The sequence below is a fragment of the Typopeltis vanoorti genome, chromosome 14, assembly GCF_054136105.1.
Source record: "Typopeltis vanoorti isolate ZY-2024b chromosome 14, IOZ_Tvanoo_1.0, whole genome shotgun sequence".
Classification (NCBI taxonomy): Eukaryota; Metazoa; Arthropoda; class Arachnida; order Uropygi; family Thelyphonidae; genus Typopeltis; species Typopeltis vanoorti.
The window spans coordinates 31,258,402-31,279,652 of record NC_143562.1 but is presented as its reverse complement, the minus strand read 5'-3'; the positions used below and the strand labels follow the sequence as shown (position 1 = coordinate 31,279,652).

The following is a 21,251-nucleotide window of genomic DNA, read 5'->3' as shown; positions in this document are numbered from 1 at the left end:
TTAAATTTTTATTTTAAATATACAACTGAGTGATAACCAGAGACTAGTTAACCGAAAGATAAATAGGTACTCCCAGTGAAACAATTAAGTTTTCTTTATCCTGGTAAGCATGGATATTCTAAGAAATGTGCATTTTATTTTAAATCTACTGGAATCTGAAAGTATAATGAGTACTCTTCTGTTTAATAAAATGGCTTAAAGTGTGATCATTTTTTTGTTACTCTGAAATTTTCACTGTGGTTGTAGTAGTAACATTTTATTAAAAAAAAGAAATAGATCAAGAAATATCTTTAATAATAACAACAGTAAATATATATATACAGAGCAATATATTTAAATACAATTCTGACTCATCTCACAGTCCGGCTGAAGTTTGCTTGTCAGAATGATAGATGTCTGTATAAAAAAATAGACTGGAAAAGTTGCTCTATGAAAGCTAAAGATAATTAGGACACATTTGTTGGAAACTATTATCAGCTTTGAAGGCATTTCTTACTCTCTTCTAAGAATGTTTAAGGTAAACTTACCTAAAACATGATTTAACAGTAAAATGTTTCCATATTTACATCTTAAGTTTAGGGACAAAGAGGGTTACCTTTAAAACTAGTAACTGTATCAGCAAAACCAGAAGGCCCAAACAACCAGGTTCCATTTTACCCCCCCCCCCCTCTTAAAATTATTAATTTTTAACAGCAAGCAAATCAGCTTTTGTCCTCAAGGTTCAACTGATCTTTACTTTCAAAACCATTTCTTGTATAATCAGATAACTTTCATTTGAAAATAACAGTATTTCCAGTTCCTATCACAAGCCAGGTGGGGCATTTCGATAGTTATACCAAGAAATTGCAATAGCAGTCACACTACACTTCATGTATAGCGTCCTAATACCATAGCTCGCAAAAGCGGTCCAACCTGTAAAAGTTGAAAACAGAACTAAACAAGTGGTCATTAGCTTCATATATCTATAATTATCATCATTATTAAATATTTAACAAATCTTTAATGCAAGAGGTCAAAACAAGTCAAGGTTAAATAACTGTGAGTGTGTGTGTGGGTGGGGGGGGGGGGGGAATTGCTACATAGCCTATATATAGAATACAAACTAACCAGCTTCAGATAATCCGATCTTCACCTTTCCAGTGGTTATGTCCTGTTGCTCATCTTCATTTAATGTAAATGTACCTCAAGAGGTACACATGATATAATGATATTATCATACAATTCATCTTTGTCAGCCATTTTCTGTCTACTGCTGAACAAAGGCTTCCCCCAATGTCCTCCATTCTGTTCTATCTTGTACTTTTTGATGCCACTGAGTTCCAGCCATCACTTGAATCACATCCTGTCACACATCTCTTTCCATCATTTACTATAAGGCCATATATTTCATTCTGAAAATTACAAACCATCTTCAGTGGCAAAAAACAGTTCATACATGATAGAATGCAAACAATGGATTTATATGAAATAGAGTGAGCTGCATGATGTTATATTTCCAGTAACATTATGTTCTAAATGAGGAGAAGGTTAATTATAACAGTATAAAAAACTAAATTAAAATTAATGAAACATAATTCTAATCAGACTCTCATATTTTTGATAATGATAGGCAGTCATTCCGATTCAAGTACTTTGGTCTGAAACAGGCATACTACATTGCTGTCGATACAAATTTGAATGTTTATTTAAGGAGAGTGCTGAAGCCTTGCTTCATCGGCTAAACTTAAATTGGAATGACTGCCTATCATTATCAAAATTATAGGAAAGTCTGATTAGAATAATGCATCATTAATTAAAATTTTTTTTTTTTTATACTGTTATGATTTCATCTTTTCCTCAGAACATAACGTTACTGGAAATACATCACATGGCTCACTCTATTTCAAATAAATCCATTGTTTGCATTCTACCTTGTATCAACTGTTTTTTGCCACTGAAGATGGTCAGTAATTTTCAGACTGAAATATATGGCCTTATAAATTATTACCTTTACCTTCTGTTTATATGTAAAAGTAGCCAAACAAAAGTTATAGGAAGACTTTGGTAAGAATATAGAAACTAAATATCAGGAAGGTGGCAAAATGTTCCGGAGGCTATTGAAAAAACTTAGAAGTACTGTAAAAGGAATCAAAGATGATAAAGGTGACATGAAACTCCTTGATTGTCTGGAGGGTAATTACTTTGAAAGACTTAAATGAACCAGGTAGTGACAGAACCATACTAGAACATTTTCAAGAGGAATACAAAAGAGGAGTATGTGTCAATACAAAAACATCAAAATGTAGAAAGGCAGCTGGAGTAGATGATATTTGACAGGAATGCTCAAATATGCAGGTACTACAAAATTCAGAGAACCTGGTCAGAAGGTTGAATTCCAGATGATTGGAGTACAGCTCTAATAGTTCAAATCTATAAAAAACAAGGAAATAGAGCTGAATGTGAGAATTAGAGAAATTTTTCTGTTAAGTGTTCCAGGTAAGATTTATACAAGCATGGGTTCAGGCCAAATAGAGGTTGTCAAGAACAGATATTCACTTTATTACAAATAGTTGAGAAACTGTGGGAATGTAACAAGGATCTGCACTTAAGTTTTGAAGATCTGGCAAATGGCATAATGACAAGGTGCCTAGAGAACAGCTTTTCAAAACACTAGAATTATATGGAGTAAACGGAACAAAGTTGATGTTGAAAGTTTATTTTTCACTTGGTCAGACTATAATAAATTTAGTTTAATCCTTTATCCAAGTGTGTGCAAACAAAGTTTGCACCTGAAAGTATCTTCAGGACTGGGGTAAAGTGGTACAACACCGGGCAACTCCTTGCAAAGGTGGAGCAAGCTACCAACACTCCTATCTCAGTACTCCCATAATGCAAAACACATCTCCTTGCAGATATGTATAATGTTCCCTTAATGCATAACATTATACATATCCGCAAGGAGATGTGTTTCAAAGATATTGTCTTTCTAGTGCTTATTAGGAAGAAAGCAAAATGTTTTGAAGGATACTTAGCTTAGAAAGGGAAGAAAGAGGTGATATAAAAAAGTAATGAAAAGGGAAGTCTACCTTGATAAATTGTTAATTATTAAATGGAAAAATTGTAGAAACTATCCAAGAGTAATGTAAATGTCAACATTCAATGTAGAAAAAGTCAGAAACTTAAAGGTGGGGGAAAGGCAAGTGAAAGAAGCAGATGATATTCAAACTGAAATATGATGGTATTAAAAGTTTTGTAGTGGCTAAGCTGCAAAATCCACACAGCTTGATTACAGTCAAATTTCAGATGATCAAAGTAAAGCATATGAATTCAGAAAAAACAAAATAAAACTGATGAAAGAATCAGAGAAATTTTCCTATTGAGTGTTCCAGCTATATATATATAAAAAAGATAAGCCGAAATTTGAAACGTTTTTATGTCACCTTTTTTGTCTCTTCATTTTGAGCTGGGTTAAGCCGATTAAGCCGTTAAGCTGAAATTTGAAACGTTTTTATGTCACCTTTTTTGTCTCTTCATTGTTTTGAAAAGTCCAACAATGTGTTTGCCTTCATGAGACAATTTGTTGGATGTTTTAAAACAATGGAGAACTGGCTTACCAGCCCAGAACTCGGGGGTGTTGGGCGGCGTAGGCAGAGCCCCCCTAATACATATATACACGCACACACACACACACACACACACACACACACATATATATACAAGCATACTTGATTAAAGGGTAAGGGGGAAAATTGGTGAAGCAGCCGAATTTTGGTCAACAGTGGATTGTAAAAACCTGATTTTTATCTTAGAACAAATAGTCAAGAACTCATGGAGATAATAAAGATCTCTAAGCTTTACTGATGTAGAAAAGTATATTACATTATAAGGTACCAAGGAAAAACACTGCTGAAACACAAAATCTTGATGGTGTAAATGGAATGTTATATAAAGTAATATATTGTTTATAAGTTGCAAATTGGCAATATTTTCAAATCAGCTAAAGCCACTGTATTAAATCTGTTTATTGCAGTTATTCTTCTAGTAAATTTGCCTGTTTCTGGGATAGGTATAAAATTGATATCCTGAGAATTACAGAGACCAGATGAAATGGAGAAGGTCACTTCAAAAGACAGGATGGCAAGGTGGTTGTTTACTCAGATACTGAAGACAGCTCAGGAAAGATGCCTTCTTGATTATAACCCTGTTAATGATAGGATACTACTTTCTATAAGACTTAAGGCTCAGCCTACCAATGTATCAATCGTGGTAGTTTATGTACCCCCACCTCGATAGGCCCGGAAAAGAGAGTGAGGAATTCTATGAAAACTTACAGATTATTTTGGATGGCCTACAAGGAGAGACATACTTTACATCTTAGGAGAGTTAAATGCAAAAGTGGGAAAGAGTATGAGAGTTAGGCCAGAGTGTGGCACTAGCTGATAGTCTGTACCACAGTCCAGGAACAGACTATCAGTCAGCTAGTAAGAGTCAAAGTGAGACTAAGACTTCGAAAACTTCCAAGTCAGACATATCCCACTAGATTGTATGCTAGAGTAATTCCTAGTGGATTCACAGAAGAAACATCAACTCTGTTGGATGATTTTTTGAAGACCAATGAGGAGAACTCACCAGAAATGCTTTGGGAAGGAGTCAAGATGATAATACAGGATACAGCCAAGAAGTATCTCAGCACAATAAGAAGACCAAGAGACCTATGGATATCAGATTCAACATGGGAACCAATCAAAAGAAGGTGGTTGGAGAAACAGAGAGACAACAGGGACTAAAGAATATAGGGGATTACACAGATAAGTCAGAAGAGCCATCAAGCAGGACAAGGAAAAGTTCTATGCTAATAAATGTGAAGAGGTAGAGTTCCAGATGAGGAGGTACAATTATAAAAGGATGTTTTATTTAGTTCGTGATCTAAAGTTTAGTTCGTGATTTAAGCCAAAATTGAATGTCATCAAAGATAGGAATGAAGCATTACTAACAGAAGAATTGGAAATCAAAAACAAATGGAAAGAATATTGTGTGGAACTGTACAATAGAGTGGATAAAGAAAACTTGGAAGAGCCCTCTCACCAGGAAAATTCGAATTTGGAACCTCTTCCACTTAAGCATGAAGTTGAAAGATCACTTAAGCAGCTTAACAGCAATAAGGCCCCAGATGCAGATGGAATCCCAGTAGAGTTAATTAAAGTCACAAGGAATGGAGGGATAACAGTGTTTCATGGATTGATTACAAGAATATGGGAGACAGGATTGTGGACTAGAGACTGGAAGAAGTCAGTTTTCATACCACTACATAATGGAGATATGAAGGCTCGCAAGAACTATAGAACTATTAGTTTAATATCTCATGCAAGCAAAATGTTATTGAAGATCATGCTAAATAGGATTGAGACCAAAGTTGAAGCAGAGGTGCCTGAGGATCAAGAAGGTTTTAGAAAGGTAAGGGCACCAGAGATCAGATCCTTTGCCTTAGATCAGTGGTTGGTTCCCAAATTTTTTCCACTTATGTATCCCTACCATTTCTATAAATTCTACCCCTTGTTTTTAAAATAGCTGTTTTTAAATACTGACACTTTTGTTCAGTGCCTGTCTTAATGTAATCTTAATGTATCCCCTACATATGAAAACCCATATTTAATATACTTTTCACAGTATTTCCTTTTCTTCTATGTAGTACCTGAGGCATGCACCTTTTTATTATCTCCCAGTGTGGGTGTACTTGTAGCTGCAGACACGTGTTGAGAAGTACTTGGCGACAGGTTTGATCCACATCAAGTTTTGGTTTTTTAACCATTCGTTTTCAACCACTTTCAACAACAACTCCATAACTGAAACTACGTTAAACATTAAATAAAAAAACTACTTGAAAAGAATCGCAATTAAAGACAACACACCTACTTATACTCAGTCAATAACTGAACTGATCAAACAGTCTGGCTACGGATGTATTTATATTTTTGGAGAAGTTCTAGAAACGTCGCAAATGGAAGTCAGTGGAAGGTTAGTTATCGCAAAGGTCATTTCTTAGTAACACACGATTGTTCTGGAAAGGAGGATAGATGACAAAATGAGTGGTAGAAGAGTGGTTTGGGGAGGAGGAGTTCATAGCTACACCCTCATCAATAATCATTCGCTAATGTGAGCTAGTTTTGAAGCGTCTCCATTAGCAGTGATTCAAACTTAACATTTATTGTTCCATAACTAACATTTTGCATTTTGTTTACTTTACTTGTTTTTCCGACATTAATGATTATTTTTCGTGTATCCCTGAACGGCCCAGTACGTACCACCGGGGATACGCACACCACCAGTTGGGAACTAATGCCTTAGATCATAGAACCAACTTGTACAGGGAGCAAGAAGCCATCGTAAGAACAGGTGTTAAATTGGCTGATCTTACTGTGGCTTCAGGTGGGAAAAGGAGTTAGGTGAGGATGTTTACTTTCTCCTCACTTGTTTAGTATATATGTGGAGGATATCATGCATGAAGCATTGGATAAGCTCAAGACGGGAATTAGGATAGGTGGTAGACTGGTAAGTAATCTGAGGTATGCTGATGATACCGTACTCCTCTGTAATAATAAGGAAGAACTAGAATAACTAGAAAAGCAAGACAAAGATTATGATTCTCAAAGGAAATACCACCAGGGAAGCTCTTGAGAAACAAGTGTACCTTAATGGAGAAAAGAATTGAGGAAGTCAGCAAGTTTGAATACCTGAGATCCATTATTAATGTGAAGAAATGCTGTTCAGAAGAAAGAAGAAGATTAGGAACAACTAAAACAACAGTCAAAGGCTTGTCTAAAATCTAAAATATGGATCTATCTTCATAGGAAGAAAGTTGAGGATTTTGGATGCAGTTGTTTTACCAACAGCGACTTATGGATGTGAAACTTGGAACCTAAAGAAGTCAGCTAAGAAAAGAATAGCTGCTTTTGAGGTGTGGTGTTACAGAAGGCTGTTGAGGATATCATATACCGAAAAGTGTACAAATGAATGGGTGTTAGAAAAGATCAGTAGAACTCTAAAGATCCCCAAGGATAGAAGACAGTTAAAATATTTTGGACACATTGATGGATGGACTTCTCAGAACAGTAATAGAAGATAAAGTTCCTGGAAAAAGAGGAAGAGGTAGACCATCAATGAGATGGATGAATGGTGAGTGTGTGTGGAGTGATAATCTTCAGAGAGTTGAAGCCTCCAGAAAAGCATACAACAGGACTGCCTGGCAAGGTCCGGTGTGGCACATCACTGAGCATTGGAGTGATCATATGGCATCTGTGAAAAGTTTTAGGAAGGAGAATTCCTGCCACCTCCATATGAGACCGGCTGAATCACATTCAGCTAAAAAGAAGCTCTTATAAAGGTCCTTGCATTTTATAAATAAGAATGTAAAATTGAAGGATGCAAAAGTGATGGTTTGATGTTATATCAAATGCAATGCAAGATTGTACACCACCATATGTTATTTATAATCAATCTGGATTACATTATTAAATGTATAAGATATTAAACCTAATGTTCATATAGAGCAATTACACAGTTTTCTTATTATTTAATGAAATCTGTTGCAAGTCTTAATTCCTTACTAAATTGAATAACTATTGTCACAAAACTGATATCAACATTAGCAGTAAAACAACACAGGAAAACAGACAGGTTACTCATATTTTAGCATGTGTAACCTGTTCTTATAGAATGTGTAACCTATAAGAACAGGTTACACATTTTTACCATTTAAGCATGATGGGTTCAGAATCATCTGCGAGTTGAATTTATAAACAACAAAAAAACAAATTTTACTGCTAGTATCTAGTAAACAAAATTTGAACTAGAAAATCAGATGTTATTAACAGACATCTGAAAATTTGGCTACCAGATTATCTATGACATCCAATTAAGAGAATGTACATGTTAATTGCATGTGTTCTAGGTCTACTGGTTTTATGGAATGACAAACTCTGCTACCTCACACATTTTAATGCAAAATGTCTTTCTGGTTGACATTTATTGCATGCTTGATTTGAACTGCACAGTGGTGCCAACATTTTTTGTCCAAAAACTGACCACTCTACTTTGAGAATGCACCATGTATAGAAACTACAGCTTGAGTGTCTAGGGAAAAAAAAAAAAAATCACAATGGTACTGCATAATTAAGGTTACATTATTGCTAGCTTCCTATCATTTCTTTTTTCCAAAACTAATTTTATTTGTCAATCCCCAATACACTATCAGATATTATATTTTCATCTTTTGTGGCACAACTAACTGATCAATCTAGTTATATCTCCTCTAACCCCTTTTCCAGTCATTCTGCATCAAACATATGTTCTGTTGACCTTTCTTCTCCCATCATATTTAATAACCATACTAAAAATTCTGCTAAATATTTTTCTAATGAGTTCCTTTCAAATCTGCTCACTTCTGCAATTGTCCTCAGAAGTCATATCTGTTGTCTCTACTCTTCAATTAACTGTTTTATTGTAACTCAACTTGCAGGTCTATAGTTGCCATATTTGAGCATTTCTAATCAATTATTATTTATTCCAGTTTCCTTTCCATGTTTAGGTTTCAGATAGTTCCCCCCCCCCCCTTGGATATTCCTGATTGCATTCCTCTTGAATATTCTCTAACAAAGCTCTGTCATTTAACAATCTTTCAAAGTACTGTATATGTCGGCATATAGGACGACCAGCGTATAAGACGAGGCCTAAATTTTAGGCTATTTTTAGGTTTTAAGCTTATGTCACTTGTATAAGACGATCCCCCAATTTCTTCTTTCTTGTATTAATGCAAAGTTAGGTACTGTTGTTATATCTGTTATTTTTATATCTATGCATATCCGTTATTTTTTTTTTTGCACAGCATAGATTTAGTATTTACGTGAATTGCCCTAATTTTAATTAATTATTAATTTTGCATATTTTAGGATTATTAAAATTGTTATTTAAAATCATGGAACCAGCAACAAAATGAAGAAAGTATGAAGCGTGATTTAAAATAAGGGTAATTGAAATAACAAAGAAACTAATATTTGTAAATTTAGGGACACAAAAACACACGTGTTGAACAGATTAATTTATTAATTACTAATAAAATAAAACTTGACGTTTCGACCCCTGTATCGAGGTCATCATCGGAAGAATACAAGTGTATAAGGAACCAAGCTACATGCTCATGCCCTGTATACCGGTAAACTAAATCTACATAGTTAATTAATCCTTTTCCCTAGCCTGATCTCTAGTGATAAAAAAAAAATAAAAATAAATAAATAAATAAATACAACTACAATAAACTGCTAAAGTCCTCATGTATTAACATTCTTCTGGATAGTTCTGATTGTTATAATATGATTTCTTTCAGTTGCTGTTGAATGTTACAAACACTTCACCAGGTTGTCTTCTTGTAGTGGGATTTTTCTATGGCTAGTTTAGGTTGTTATACAGGATGTAGATGGGGCCTCCACATTCTTGAAATGGTTAGGCCATCATTTTTGGGTTGTTTGAGCATTTCACGACTCTTTAAATTTTCTCTCAAATCAGGTTTTGGTGCGGTGTAGGGACTTGGTAATTTTCCAATCAATTCTGTGGTATGTTTGGAGTGCGTGGTCAAAAAGGCCGGTTTTTCCAAAATGGTGGTATTTAATGTCGTTTGTGTTCGTCTTGTCTGATTGGGATAGTTCGCCCTGTTTCCCCTATGTATAGTATGTTACATGTGCATTGTATTTTGTATACCCCTGGGTGGGCTAGGTGTGGAAGAGGATCTTTTAGAAGAACTGAGTAGGTGTCTTAACTTATTGGGGGTTTAAAGGTGGTTTTAATGTTGTATTTGCATAGTGTTCTGTCTATTTTTTCAGAAATGCCTCTAACATAAGGAATGGCAATAGCATTCCTGAAATCTTTTTTGTTCTCAATAGCAACTGAAAGAAATCATATTATAACAATCAGAACTATCCAGAAGAATATTAATACATGAGGACTTTAGCAGTTTATTGTAGTTGTATTTATTTATTTATTTATTTTTATTATTTATTTATTTTATTTTATTTATCACTAGAAGTCAGGCTAGGGAAAAGGATTAATTAACTACGTAGATTTAGTTTACCACTACACAGGGCATGAGCATGTAGCTTGGTTCCTTATACACTTGGATTCTTCCGATGATGACCTCGATACAGGGGTCAAAACGTCAAGTTTTATTTTATTAGTAATTAATAAAATAATCTGTTCAACAAGTGTGTTTTTGTGTCCCTAAATTTACAAATATGAGTGCTGATCATATTTGTAAATTAAAAGAAAGAAAGAAACTAATAACTGTGCTGCTACAAGAAAATTTGACATAACCGAGAAGATGGCAAGAGAATGGAGGAAGAAAGAAGATATTTTAAAAAAACTGCCAAAGAAAAAATGTGCGATGAGAACAGGGATCACCGAAGGCCGCAACTGGAAAATCACGTTGCAGAATGGGTATTCGACCAAAGGCAGAATGGTTATCTTGTTACAAGAAATATGATTAGAGCATATGCACTAAAATGGTCAAGATTGAATCCGGATGAAAGTATAGAATTTCAAGCCACTTCAGGATGGTGTAATCGTTTTATGAACCGACAAAATCTGGTAATATGGCAAAAAACGAAAATTGCTCAAAAACTACCAGCAGATCTTGACCACCAACTTACCAATTTCTATAAATTTATTATTAAGTTGAGAGAAGAACATAAATTTCTATTGTCAAATATTGGAAATATGGATGAAACTCCTATGAGCTTTGATATGATAAGCAATAAAACAGTGAGTCTAAATTTGCTTTTTAAGGATACTTGTGACATAAGACTGAATGATATATGCACGTAAACACAAGAAAGATATTTAATTAACCAAATATTTTGGTCTGGAAATATTTCGTTTCATACTTAGTGATATAACATCACACGGAGTGTTCTATTTTTAACGATCTATTGTTAGTATTCTAGCTTGTATTTTTTTAAAACTGTTCTTGTAATACCACCGAGGATGGTCTGCTATTTCCAGACCGAAATATTTGGTTAATTAAATATCTTTCTTGTGTTTACGTGCATATATCATTCAGTGGAGTCTAAAAGGTAGTAAGGAAACAAGGTTTATGGTTGTGTTGTCATGTTTGGCTGATGGAACCAAGTTAAAACCAATGATCATCTTCAAACGTAAAACTAAACCTAAGATAAAATTTCCTTCAGGTGTTTTTGTACATTTTCACGAAAAATGTACAAAAGGATGGATGGACGAAAATGGTGTAAAATTATGGATAAATAATGTGTGGAACACATGACCAGGCGGTATAATCAAGAAACACAGTTTATTAGTATGGGATATGTTTTGTAGTCATTTAATGGAGAATACTAAAAGTCTTCTAGAAAAAAATAAATTGTTCTGCTTGAACAAACCATTTAAGGATCACATGTGAGAAGAGTGGAATAACTGGATGTTGACTGGCGAAAAATCACTTACAAATGATAGATCTAAGCATGCTGCATCACTTGATATGTTGTGCAATTTTGTGATCAAAGCATGGAATAAAGTAAAAGTAGAGACTGTCATAAAATCATTTAAAAAGTGTGGTATCTCTAATCTTATGGATGGTACGGAAGATGATCTGTTGTGGGACACTGATGACGATGAAAACGAAATCAATTCACCGGATTCGAACTGGGATCCATACGGCAATCATTTAAACAATGAATCTGAAGAACCGTTTTCAACAGATGAAGAAAATTAACATGAAAATTGAGGTTAATAATTATTATTTGTTTTTTAAGACTTACATCTATTGTAATATTTTAAATAAATTTATGTAACAAAAAATTAATCTGATTTGTTTATATACACTGCCTATTTTCTTATAAAATGATGTAGTGTAGTTACCTAAATGTTCATCCAAGAAATTAAGCTTCCCTTTTTATACTCACCATATAAGATGACCCATGATTTCGAGGGTTTTCTGCAGTATTTGAGAGTCTCTTATACGCCGACATATACGATAATTGTTTATCTGATTGGTTTGGTCAGGTAAATACTGAACCTGCTCTCCAACCAACAGGCTGTGGGCACGTAGGTTTGTGAAGATGGAGAAACATTTGATGGAGATCATTACCACCTTAGTGGTAATGATCTCCATCAAATATGTGAATCCACTATCCTGTTTATTAGTGGCCTGAAAAAAAAAGTTCCATGTTTGGTCTCTAGAAAATGATTTCCACATTATCTAATCATTAATTACCCATAGCTTTTCATGTGTAGGATTCACATAAAAAAAAAATTTACTTCAGACATTCACAGAATATATCATTATCTTCAGTTTTCAGGCCATTACTTATCAACTGATTCCTTTTATAGTGCTCTTTCCTCCAGTTCTAAGTTTTTTCAATATCCTCCAGAACATTTTTGTCAATTTCCTGATATTTCTTTCATATTCACACTAGCATTCCTATGACATGTTTAGTTATTTTTACAGATTGCTTAATTTTTCTTGCATTTTTGTTTATTATTTCTCAGCAAGAGCACCTGTTGCCTTATTTGCAAAAACTTTCAATAGGACTTCTTTTCCAGGACTGCTTCTAACTCCTTCAGTCTCTATGAAGTTCTGATTCTTCTATCCTTGGTAAACAACTTCACTATCCTAACTGAATATTCATTTCAGTAAAATTATGGAGACTACAACCATGTTAAGAATAATTACTTGAATTTCCCAACATTTCAACCTTCATATTAAGGTCATCATCTGGAGCACACACACATCCACAAGACAAGCTATATTATATTTCAAACAGTATGCCAATGTGACAATAATTTAATCAGCTGTTATTGTACTGGCCTGAGTTCTAGTGAAAAAAAAAATTACATCAAAGCTATATTCTATTTATATCATCATCAGAGAACAAATTCATATAGATAGTTTTAATACAGCAAAAGTGGTTGCTTTTTTTTCACTAGAGGTCAGGCCAATAGAATAATGGTTGATCAAATTATTGTCACTTTGGCATACTGTTTGAAATGTAATATAGCTTGTCTTTGTATATGTTGTATGCTTCAGATGATGACCTTATTATGAAAGCTGAAATGTCGGGAAATTAAAGTAATGATTCCTAACACGGTTGTAGTCTCCATAATTTTACTGAAATGAATGCTGATCACTGATCACTAAAGGAAAGTGACTAACTGAATATGAATGTTTTCATCAAATTCTGTCACTGGATCTCCAGTCTTTGGTTTGGTTTTCAGACTTTCATTTCTTCTTGAATAATATTTGTATATTTGAGTCTACAATTCACCTATGAAAACTATCCATAATTCTTTTGAAAACTTTTATACATATTTTCTTCTTTTCAATACGATATTTCATTTTTATTCTGCTGAATACTAAATGGTGACTGCTTCCTGTTCTCTTGTTTAGTTTTGTAATCTGAACCAGTCTGAAGATATTACTATCAACAATAATACTCAATAAAACTTCTATGTGAATTTTATGCACATCTTTATGTTGGAACATGGTATCAGTAATAAGTATTTTGAATGGAACTCCAGCAAGGATTTACCATTCTCATCAGCTCTGCATTTTTTCTTCATATTTTCCCAGAATATATCTACAGGTTAGTGATAATTTCCTACTCTGCTTATTAGCCCTCCTTATTTTCATCAGCCATCCTCTCTAATAACTCAAAAATTCCTCTACTTCTTCCCCACTAACTGTCTATCTTCATTTAATGTTGAATACTGTAGAAAGCCTACTCACCATGCAAAAAATTGTACTTGCCCAAGACACCCCATTTTTCTTAATGATATGGCCACATAAATCAACAGGAGTTCCACAAAATCATTAATAGTTCTGCACGGTGGTTGGAAAAGTTATTTTTCTTTTATTAAAAGAAAAATATTCTATTTTGTCCAGTCTGCAGTTACTCACCATGGACGAGCATATTTGTTGAGCCCTGCTCTCTCTCAGTCAGCAAGTTGTGTGTTGTATTAGCACTGTTGAAAGATGAGTACATTTTTTCATGTTTTAGTTAATAACATTAGGTTAATCATACTTTTTATTTTATACAGGTGCGTGATTAACAGTTATTTAGTTCGTAAGTAAACTTTTTTTTTTTTTTTTTGTTTAAATGATATTATCAGTATGGTGTCAATGAATGGTAGAACAATGGCAGCAAAGATATCATTGTTGGGCGATTTGAATTTATGAATTTTTACAGTGCAGTGTGTGTGTGTGTGTGTGTGAGGTGTATTTGTTGCAAAAATTAAAGGATTTATGAAAGGATTGCGAACCTGGTGAACGAGTGTGTATTAAGTGTTTCAACAACGAGTGCCAGTTAGGTAGTGAGAACAAATCAAATGTTAGCAGAGTAGACAGTATCGATGGTGAAATGGAAAATGTTAACGTTGGAATTAATATTGATTATGCAGCAGTGGAGATACAGGAGAATGAAATATAAAACAGACCTAATAAGGAAATCACACACATGCATGTTATCCTTCACAGGATAAAAGATGAAACTGAAAACTTGCAGAAGCAGCAAGAGATTAGCAGGGCTGAGAAGAGAAAGCTGGTGGTATGAGGTAAAAATCGAGATTGTGTGAACAAATGAAAAATCAATGTAAGCAGAAAATAATGTATGGAGACTATGATCAGAGGAGTACTTAGCAAAAGTATAATAAAATAATGTTTCCCTGGTATAAAAATTAATGATATTAGTCATGCCATCTAGATGCAGAAAGGTATGGTGAAAGAACTAATTGCCTTGGTTGGCACTAATGATCTGAGAAGTGAGAAGTATTCTATAAGAGAGGATATGAAGAAGTTGTTCGTTGAAGCAAAAATGAAGGGTGAGAAGGTAAAGATTGCGAGTCTCCTGCACCTATGATAGATGCAAAATTAGCAGTAGGACGTTGATATCAAACAAATCAATATACAGGTTGTGCAGAAGGAATGATGTAGAGTTTGTGGACCTATGGCCTGAGTTTGACAAAAAGGATTTGTATAATGCTGGCAGACTGCATCTAAATGGTTTTGGTGTTAGGTGTCTAAAGAGAGCTTTCTTCACAGAGCATGCTGAAGCACAAATTCAGGAAAAGTTAAGACATCATGGTGGATGCAGGTGAATGTGGCATGTGTAAAAAGGCACCCATGAGACAAGTGAGTGTGAGAATGACCAAAAAAGATCTGGAATCTAGTATTAACAAGGTGGTCACAATTCAGGAAGTAAAGGTGGTTGGAGACCTATAGGGATGCTGTAATTTCTATATACTAATTCCAGAAGTATCAGGAACAAGAGGAAGAAGCACTTGGCAATGGTTATGCAATCTTGCCAAAAGTTATAGGCATTAGTGAGACTGGGCTAACAGCAGATGATATAGTTACAGGGATAGACTGTGAAGAGTTTAGTATTCTCGGGGAAGATAATGGTGATGATAGCAGATGAATTGCAGCCAAAAAGAATAGGAGACAGGCAGGAGGGTGCATATTCAATTGAAGCTGTCTGTTGCGAGATCAAGGCCAATAAAACAAAATATATGGTTGGTTGCTGTTACTGGGGGGGGGGGGGTTCAAGGGATGATCTGAAAGTCCTGCATCAGCAAATTAGTACGAGTGCAGATCAAGTGATTACTATGGGGGACTTTAAATCTGGAGATATAGAATGGAAGGAAGAGAGATCACATGGCAAAAAGGAAATGGAATTGAATTTATAGACCTACTGAGAGATAATTACTTGAGGCAGCATGTAAAGGGGATGTGGGATGCTAGAGTACTCGACATAATCGTAGGATCAGAAGAGCTATCCGTAAGTAAGGTAGCTGGCCATGTTGTCCCCCAACTGGGGAAAGTGACCATGCAGTCTTGACTTGGGAGATTGTAAAACAAGAGGAATATTCTGTCAAGAAGGGGTATATGTGGAACTATAAGGTAGGTGATTATGACAAGCTTAGGAGGAAGCTTGAAGCTGAGCTACGACATAAAACTCGGCAAGGGAAGGATGTTAGTAGTGAATGGGAGATAGTTAAGGGGCATCTAGAAGAAGTATTAAACTGTATAACTAAGGTAAGGAGAGTTAATCAGATAGGAGTTAGATGGATGAGTAATATTATTAAGCATGAGCTGAAGAAAAAGAAAATGCTGTGGAGGATATATAAGGAGAAAGGTGTCCAATATGGTAAGGAAGGCTATAGTTACAGTAAAACCATAGCTATCCCATACATTAAAGGGTTATCAGATAAAGGAAATAGAATCCTACACCATTCCACATCTTAATGCTACACCTAAATCACCTATAAAATTAAAAAACATTCAACTCTTCCAAGAATCCTTTCCCTCCCTTGGCCCACCCTGGGATATAAGAGAATCCTTGCACTTGTAACTTACCTTACATTGGTGAAACTGGAAGCACAATTCCAATCCACAAAAAAGAACACAAACAACAAATTACATTTAACAATTTTGTTAAAGCAGGGCTCTTGATCACACTCTTAACATGCTGATATAGGAAATAACTTGAAAGAAAATATTCAGTTATTTGCTGATGATGCAAAGTTAGATGCAAAGTGAATCAAGGTGATGTGGAGAGCTTGCAAGATGATTTAAATAGGCTGTCAGTATGGGTAAAATATAATGAGTATCAATTAATGTGGAGAACTGTATAGTTGTGCATTTTGGAATAAACAGATTACAAACTGTGTACCACAATGATGGAACTATACTCCAGGAAATAGATGAAACTGGGGATTTAGGTGTGGTTGTGGTGATAGACAGAGTTGAAGTCTAGAGGATATATTGCTAAGGTTACTAAGTAGCTCATAAAATTACTTGGCTATTGAAGAGCACACTAACAAGTAGAGATAAGGAAGTTGTTTTTCCTCTTTATAAAACCTTGATATGTCCACATTTGGATTATTAGGCTCTCTTAGTTTCTTGGGGGATGAGAAAGTGGTGGAAAGGATTAAGAGGTGAGAAACCAAGATGGTGAGTGGTCTTTGGAACATTCCTTATGAGGAGAGATTGAGGATGTGTGGATTACAGAAGCTAGCAGATAGGAGAAAAAGAGGGGATATGATAGAAACATTTAAGTTACTTAAAGAGTTTTATAAGAATGATGCAGAATCATCCAGCATTTGGCTAAAGAGGATAGAAAAAGAAGTCATCCATGGAAGCTGAGTAAAAGTGTGGTTAGTTGGGGCATGAGAACTAGATTTTTTGCTTGGAGAGTTATGAACGGAATGACAGAGTGCGTGGATAGTTTGGGCCTCCTGCAATGAGCATTCGGACTCTATTGAGGTGCCCATACAAAAAAATACTAAGTTATTTAGAAGCATCTCACATGTTTTAGTCCTCTTCATCTCAGTAGTATCTATTATATCGACTTTTCTTTTTTGCTAATTTCACTTCTTTGCCATTGATATGTCTTATGTCAATGGGCTTATCTCCAAATCTTCTAAGGCCAAGTTTGTTTCAATAGATGAATTTCTTTGATTCACGCTGCCCTCCCCTAATGAAAACAGTAACTCTGTTCCTTGTTTAACTAGGCAAGATCCCCAGCTGGAACACCATTCTTAATGCCATACTAAATGGTACATGTATTTGCTTAAACCACAAACATTTCTGTTTGCAGTTTAATATTTGCAATTTCTTCAGCTAAGTGTCCTAAATTTGTAATTCATCCCCATTCGTTCACTATCCAGGTGGATACTCATATTAAGAGAGAGAGCACAAGAAGTAAAGGCTGTTGGGGACTTGTTCTCCATATTCCTTACATGGTAAGTGCAGGCCTATTCGAGATTATTTAACTTTCACCCTTAAACAATTCCATAAAAATTGGTTCTGAATTGGATTTATAACTTATGCATAAAAAATGTGATCCAAATGTTGCTGGTCTTAGTGGACTGCATCATGTTCTACTATACCAACAAACTTTAGGTTTAAATCCCACCAGCGCTGATATTTGTATATGTCTATATATGGCAGATGAATTTCATCTGACTTGTAAGAGACTAGCATCTTCCTTACTGCAAGACTGAAGTGTAATCAAAATACAATTTTTATCTCTAGAGCAGACTTTCTTCTACATTATAACCTGTAAGCCTGCCCACAACATCAATATACTATAGATTTCAAACTTTTATGGATAGGATACAAAAAAAAAAAAAAAAGATGAAATTAATATTTTTTTAAACAAAAATCATATTAGGATGGGGTCAGTATTAGATTTGATTTTAGCTTTTGTGTTCAAATTGCAGTCAACAGCATCCCATAACATTCTATAAAATAATATTTTAAATACTGAGTTATTTATACCAATTTTGAACCTACCTCATTGACATCCCTTAGAGCTTCCACAAGCATTTTTTCAATGTTTCTCATAATAGCCATTTTTTGATGTCCCTGAAGAGGATATTTTATTTTTCCTGTAGGGCCCGACTGCAATGTAAAAGAGAACAAGTGTCATACGTGTGTCAGAAAACTTTGTTTCCTCAAGCATATTCATTCATTAATTATGACATCAATATCACATCTTCTGAGTCCATAACATCTATCCAGTCACCAACACAAAGGGAGAGAAAATCAAATGAAATAAGCCTGAAATATTAGTTAAAATGAAGCAAGGATTACTTCCAAGTCATTATTTTCATACCAATGCAAAAGCAGATGTCATAACCAGAGCAATACTAGTAATGCAAAGGGATGAAAATGAAATTATAAGTTAGAATTTTAATATTTTCTATAATATAATCCAAATTTTCATCATCAAAATAATCCAGACCCCACTTTAGATAATTATAGGTGTCAAGATGAAGCAAGAGTAACTGAAGAAAGAACTTTCTTATCCCCATCGAAGCTTGTGTCAAAAATAATCATCTGCTGTGTTTATGTAAGATACAGCCTACATAGCTCAGTCAGTGATGACTATATCCTTTGGTTGAAAAAGCCTGGATTTGAATCCTATCTAGGATGAGAAGCATCTTTAAAATGGCTTTTCAACCAAAGACGCGTTAGCCAATCTCATATGGAGGTGGCAGGTTTACTTCTGGAAAATTGAGTTTTTCATTCCTCAAGACTGATAAACCAAACAGAATAACTGTAAGAGGACAAAAACGTGTAGAAAGGTTTATGCGTTCGTCGTACATGTTGTTTAATTTTGACGGTATATCAGAACACAGAATGATAAGTAAATAATTATTTATTGACTTATTGCTGATATTTCACTGGTGTTATAACCAGCATCTTCAGAGTATAAAAACAGAGTTTGTCACAGTACGCGAGACTACAACAAAACAAAGACTAAAGTCCGAATTAGGCACCCTCTATCTAAAGGAAAAAAAAAAAAAAAAAACAGAGAGAGAAAGCAGGTACTAGTTAAGTCTTAAGATGACTGTCTCCTAAATCTTAGGCAAATTTATACAGCCATATTTGTTGAGATTTGAAGTATGTTTCAAGGCTTCTGTTGATTCTAAGAACAATCTCTCTGACTTGTAAAAGTTTCTGTGCAGTGTTACATCCTGAATGAAGAACTTTTAAAAGGATACAATTCATTCAGGATTTAACAAGTCAGAAAAATCAGCTTAGAGAAAAAACTTGTACTCTAGCAGAAGAAATAAAATGCTAACTGTAAATAGAAATAGAATTACTTCCTTTTCTAGAATTGTAATACCATGTAAAGAACTTTGTGTATAAATTAATATTATATGAATGCATCATGTATACTGTGAATGGGTAAATTAGATGTAAACAATAGTCCAAAGGTCACAAGCAGGCCTGAGGCATTGGCAATCTTGGAAAGCGAAGCACATTCGTTTCCCAGAAGACGCTGCTAGAGATCACGCGATGTGCTGAAATCCTGCGGACGGGAAAAGATCGCAGAAAGTAAGAGGGCACTATTGCAGCTAGTAACAGGGTGCTAAAAAAAAAAAAAAGGGAGGGGGGGAGTGAAGGGAGAATAAAAAGGGTTTGCACCCCTTTCTCAGGGCTTTTTTTTTTTTGCCTATTTTGCTGGATGATGATTCAACTTCTCCCGTGGACTGGAAGTTCCTGATGGTGTTTCTTGGTGATAGTACGATATCGGACAGTGCGCCTTTCCCTTCAATGTCTGAATTTCTGCCGGTACTAAAGCGCAAGATGTCGGCATATGCTGTCTTCACTCCTTCGCTGAAAGTTCCGACGGAACAATATCGCGGATGTATCCTATGAACCGGCAGTAGAAACAAGGATGGCCTGAAACAGATTGAGAATAGACGTGGAAACAATACCAGGTGCAGAGCATAGCTTAATCTGATGACCACAGTGACCCACCATGTGGACGCAGGCTTATGGAAGTATCGAGAAGTAATTCAAACAAACTGGAGATCCTGCCCGAAGAAATGGTAAAGTACAGATTTTGTTGACTTTACCCAGTCAGTAAAGGGGAAAGATCATTGTAGTGTAATTATCGAGTACGGACAGTATTTAAGAACTTTAAGTGATTATTTAGCAGTGGCTAATGTCCATAAGACAAATTGTCAGGAATGATTATTGATGATCATGATTAGTTTAATGTGCAAGACTAACATAGTAGATAGAATATTGATTAGAAGTGTATATTATGTGTGTTTAATCTCTAACTTAAAAGAAGGATTTATTGTTCATACATTAGAGTATTAATCAGTTTGATACAGTTTGATTTAGCATGTCATTGAACTAATTGAAAGTGAGATTGGTCTAAGTGTATATGTCTTTAGATTCCAATAAATATGTTTTTTCTTCTATACCTGAGTTTTGCCTGTGATATGAATCAAAACTACCACTCATTAATCTGAACCATAATGGGGGAGAATTGAAAGAAAGGTATAACATGCTGTTATAGAGATTACGACTGCAAACCAGAATTTACTTAGCCACAGTAAAGCATTTAATTTATGAGTTTAAGCACTAAATTTATTCACCTATGTGCACCAAAAGCCTGGAAAAGTCTCCCTGAATAAGAGTCCCCTCTATTCTAAGATATCGGCTGGCGCAGCTTTAAAAATACAAATTTGTCAATATATGAAGAGGAGACGGCACCAGAAAGAAATTAGAGGATTCGTTTCTTTTAGCAAGGAACAACCTTTAACAGTCAGGGTAAGCACGTGAGTAAAATTAGGAATCGGCTAGAGATATAGAATTTGCTTTCCTTATAGAATGAACGTAAGAAGTGATACAGATATTAGAATCAGGGAAATTTTGTAAGTCTTGTAGTTATTGTAGAGAGGTAAATTCATAA

At 34.8% G+C, this 21,251-nt stretch overlaps 1 protein-coding gene across 1 annotated transcript in view; it reads right to left on the bottom strand.

The window, feature by feature from the left end:
• Window positions 1–284: 284 nt before the first annotated feature.
• LOC150099338 (hypoxia-inducible factor 1-alpha inhibitor-like) overlaps window positions 285–21,251 on the bottom strand; it is a 136,663-nt gene continuing 115,696 nt past the window's right edge. Inside the window, exons 6-7 of the mRNA XM_090403369.1 lie at window positions 18,329–18,436; window positions 285–912 (exon numbers count right to left, since the gene is read on the bottom strand). Coding sequence (XP_090259495.1) covers window positions 868–912; window positions 18,329–18,436 — 153 coding nt within the window. The 3' untranslated portion in view covers window positions 285–867. The remainder of the gene's footprint in view (window positions 913–18,328; window positions 18,437–21,251) is intronic.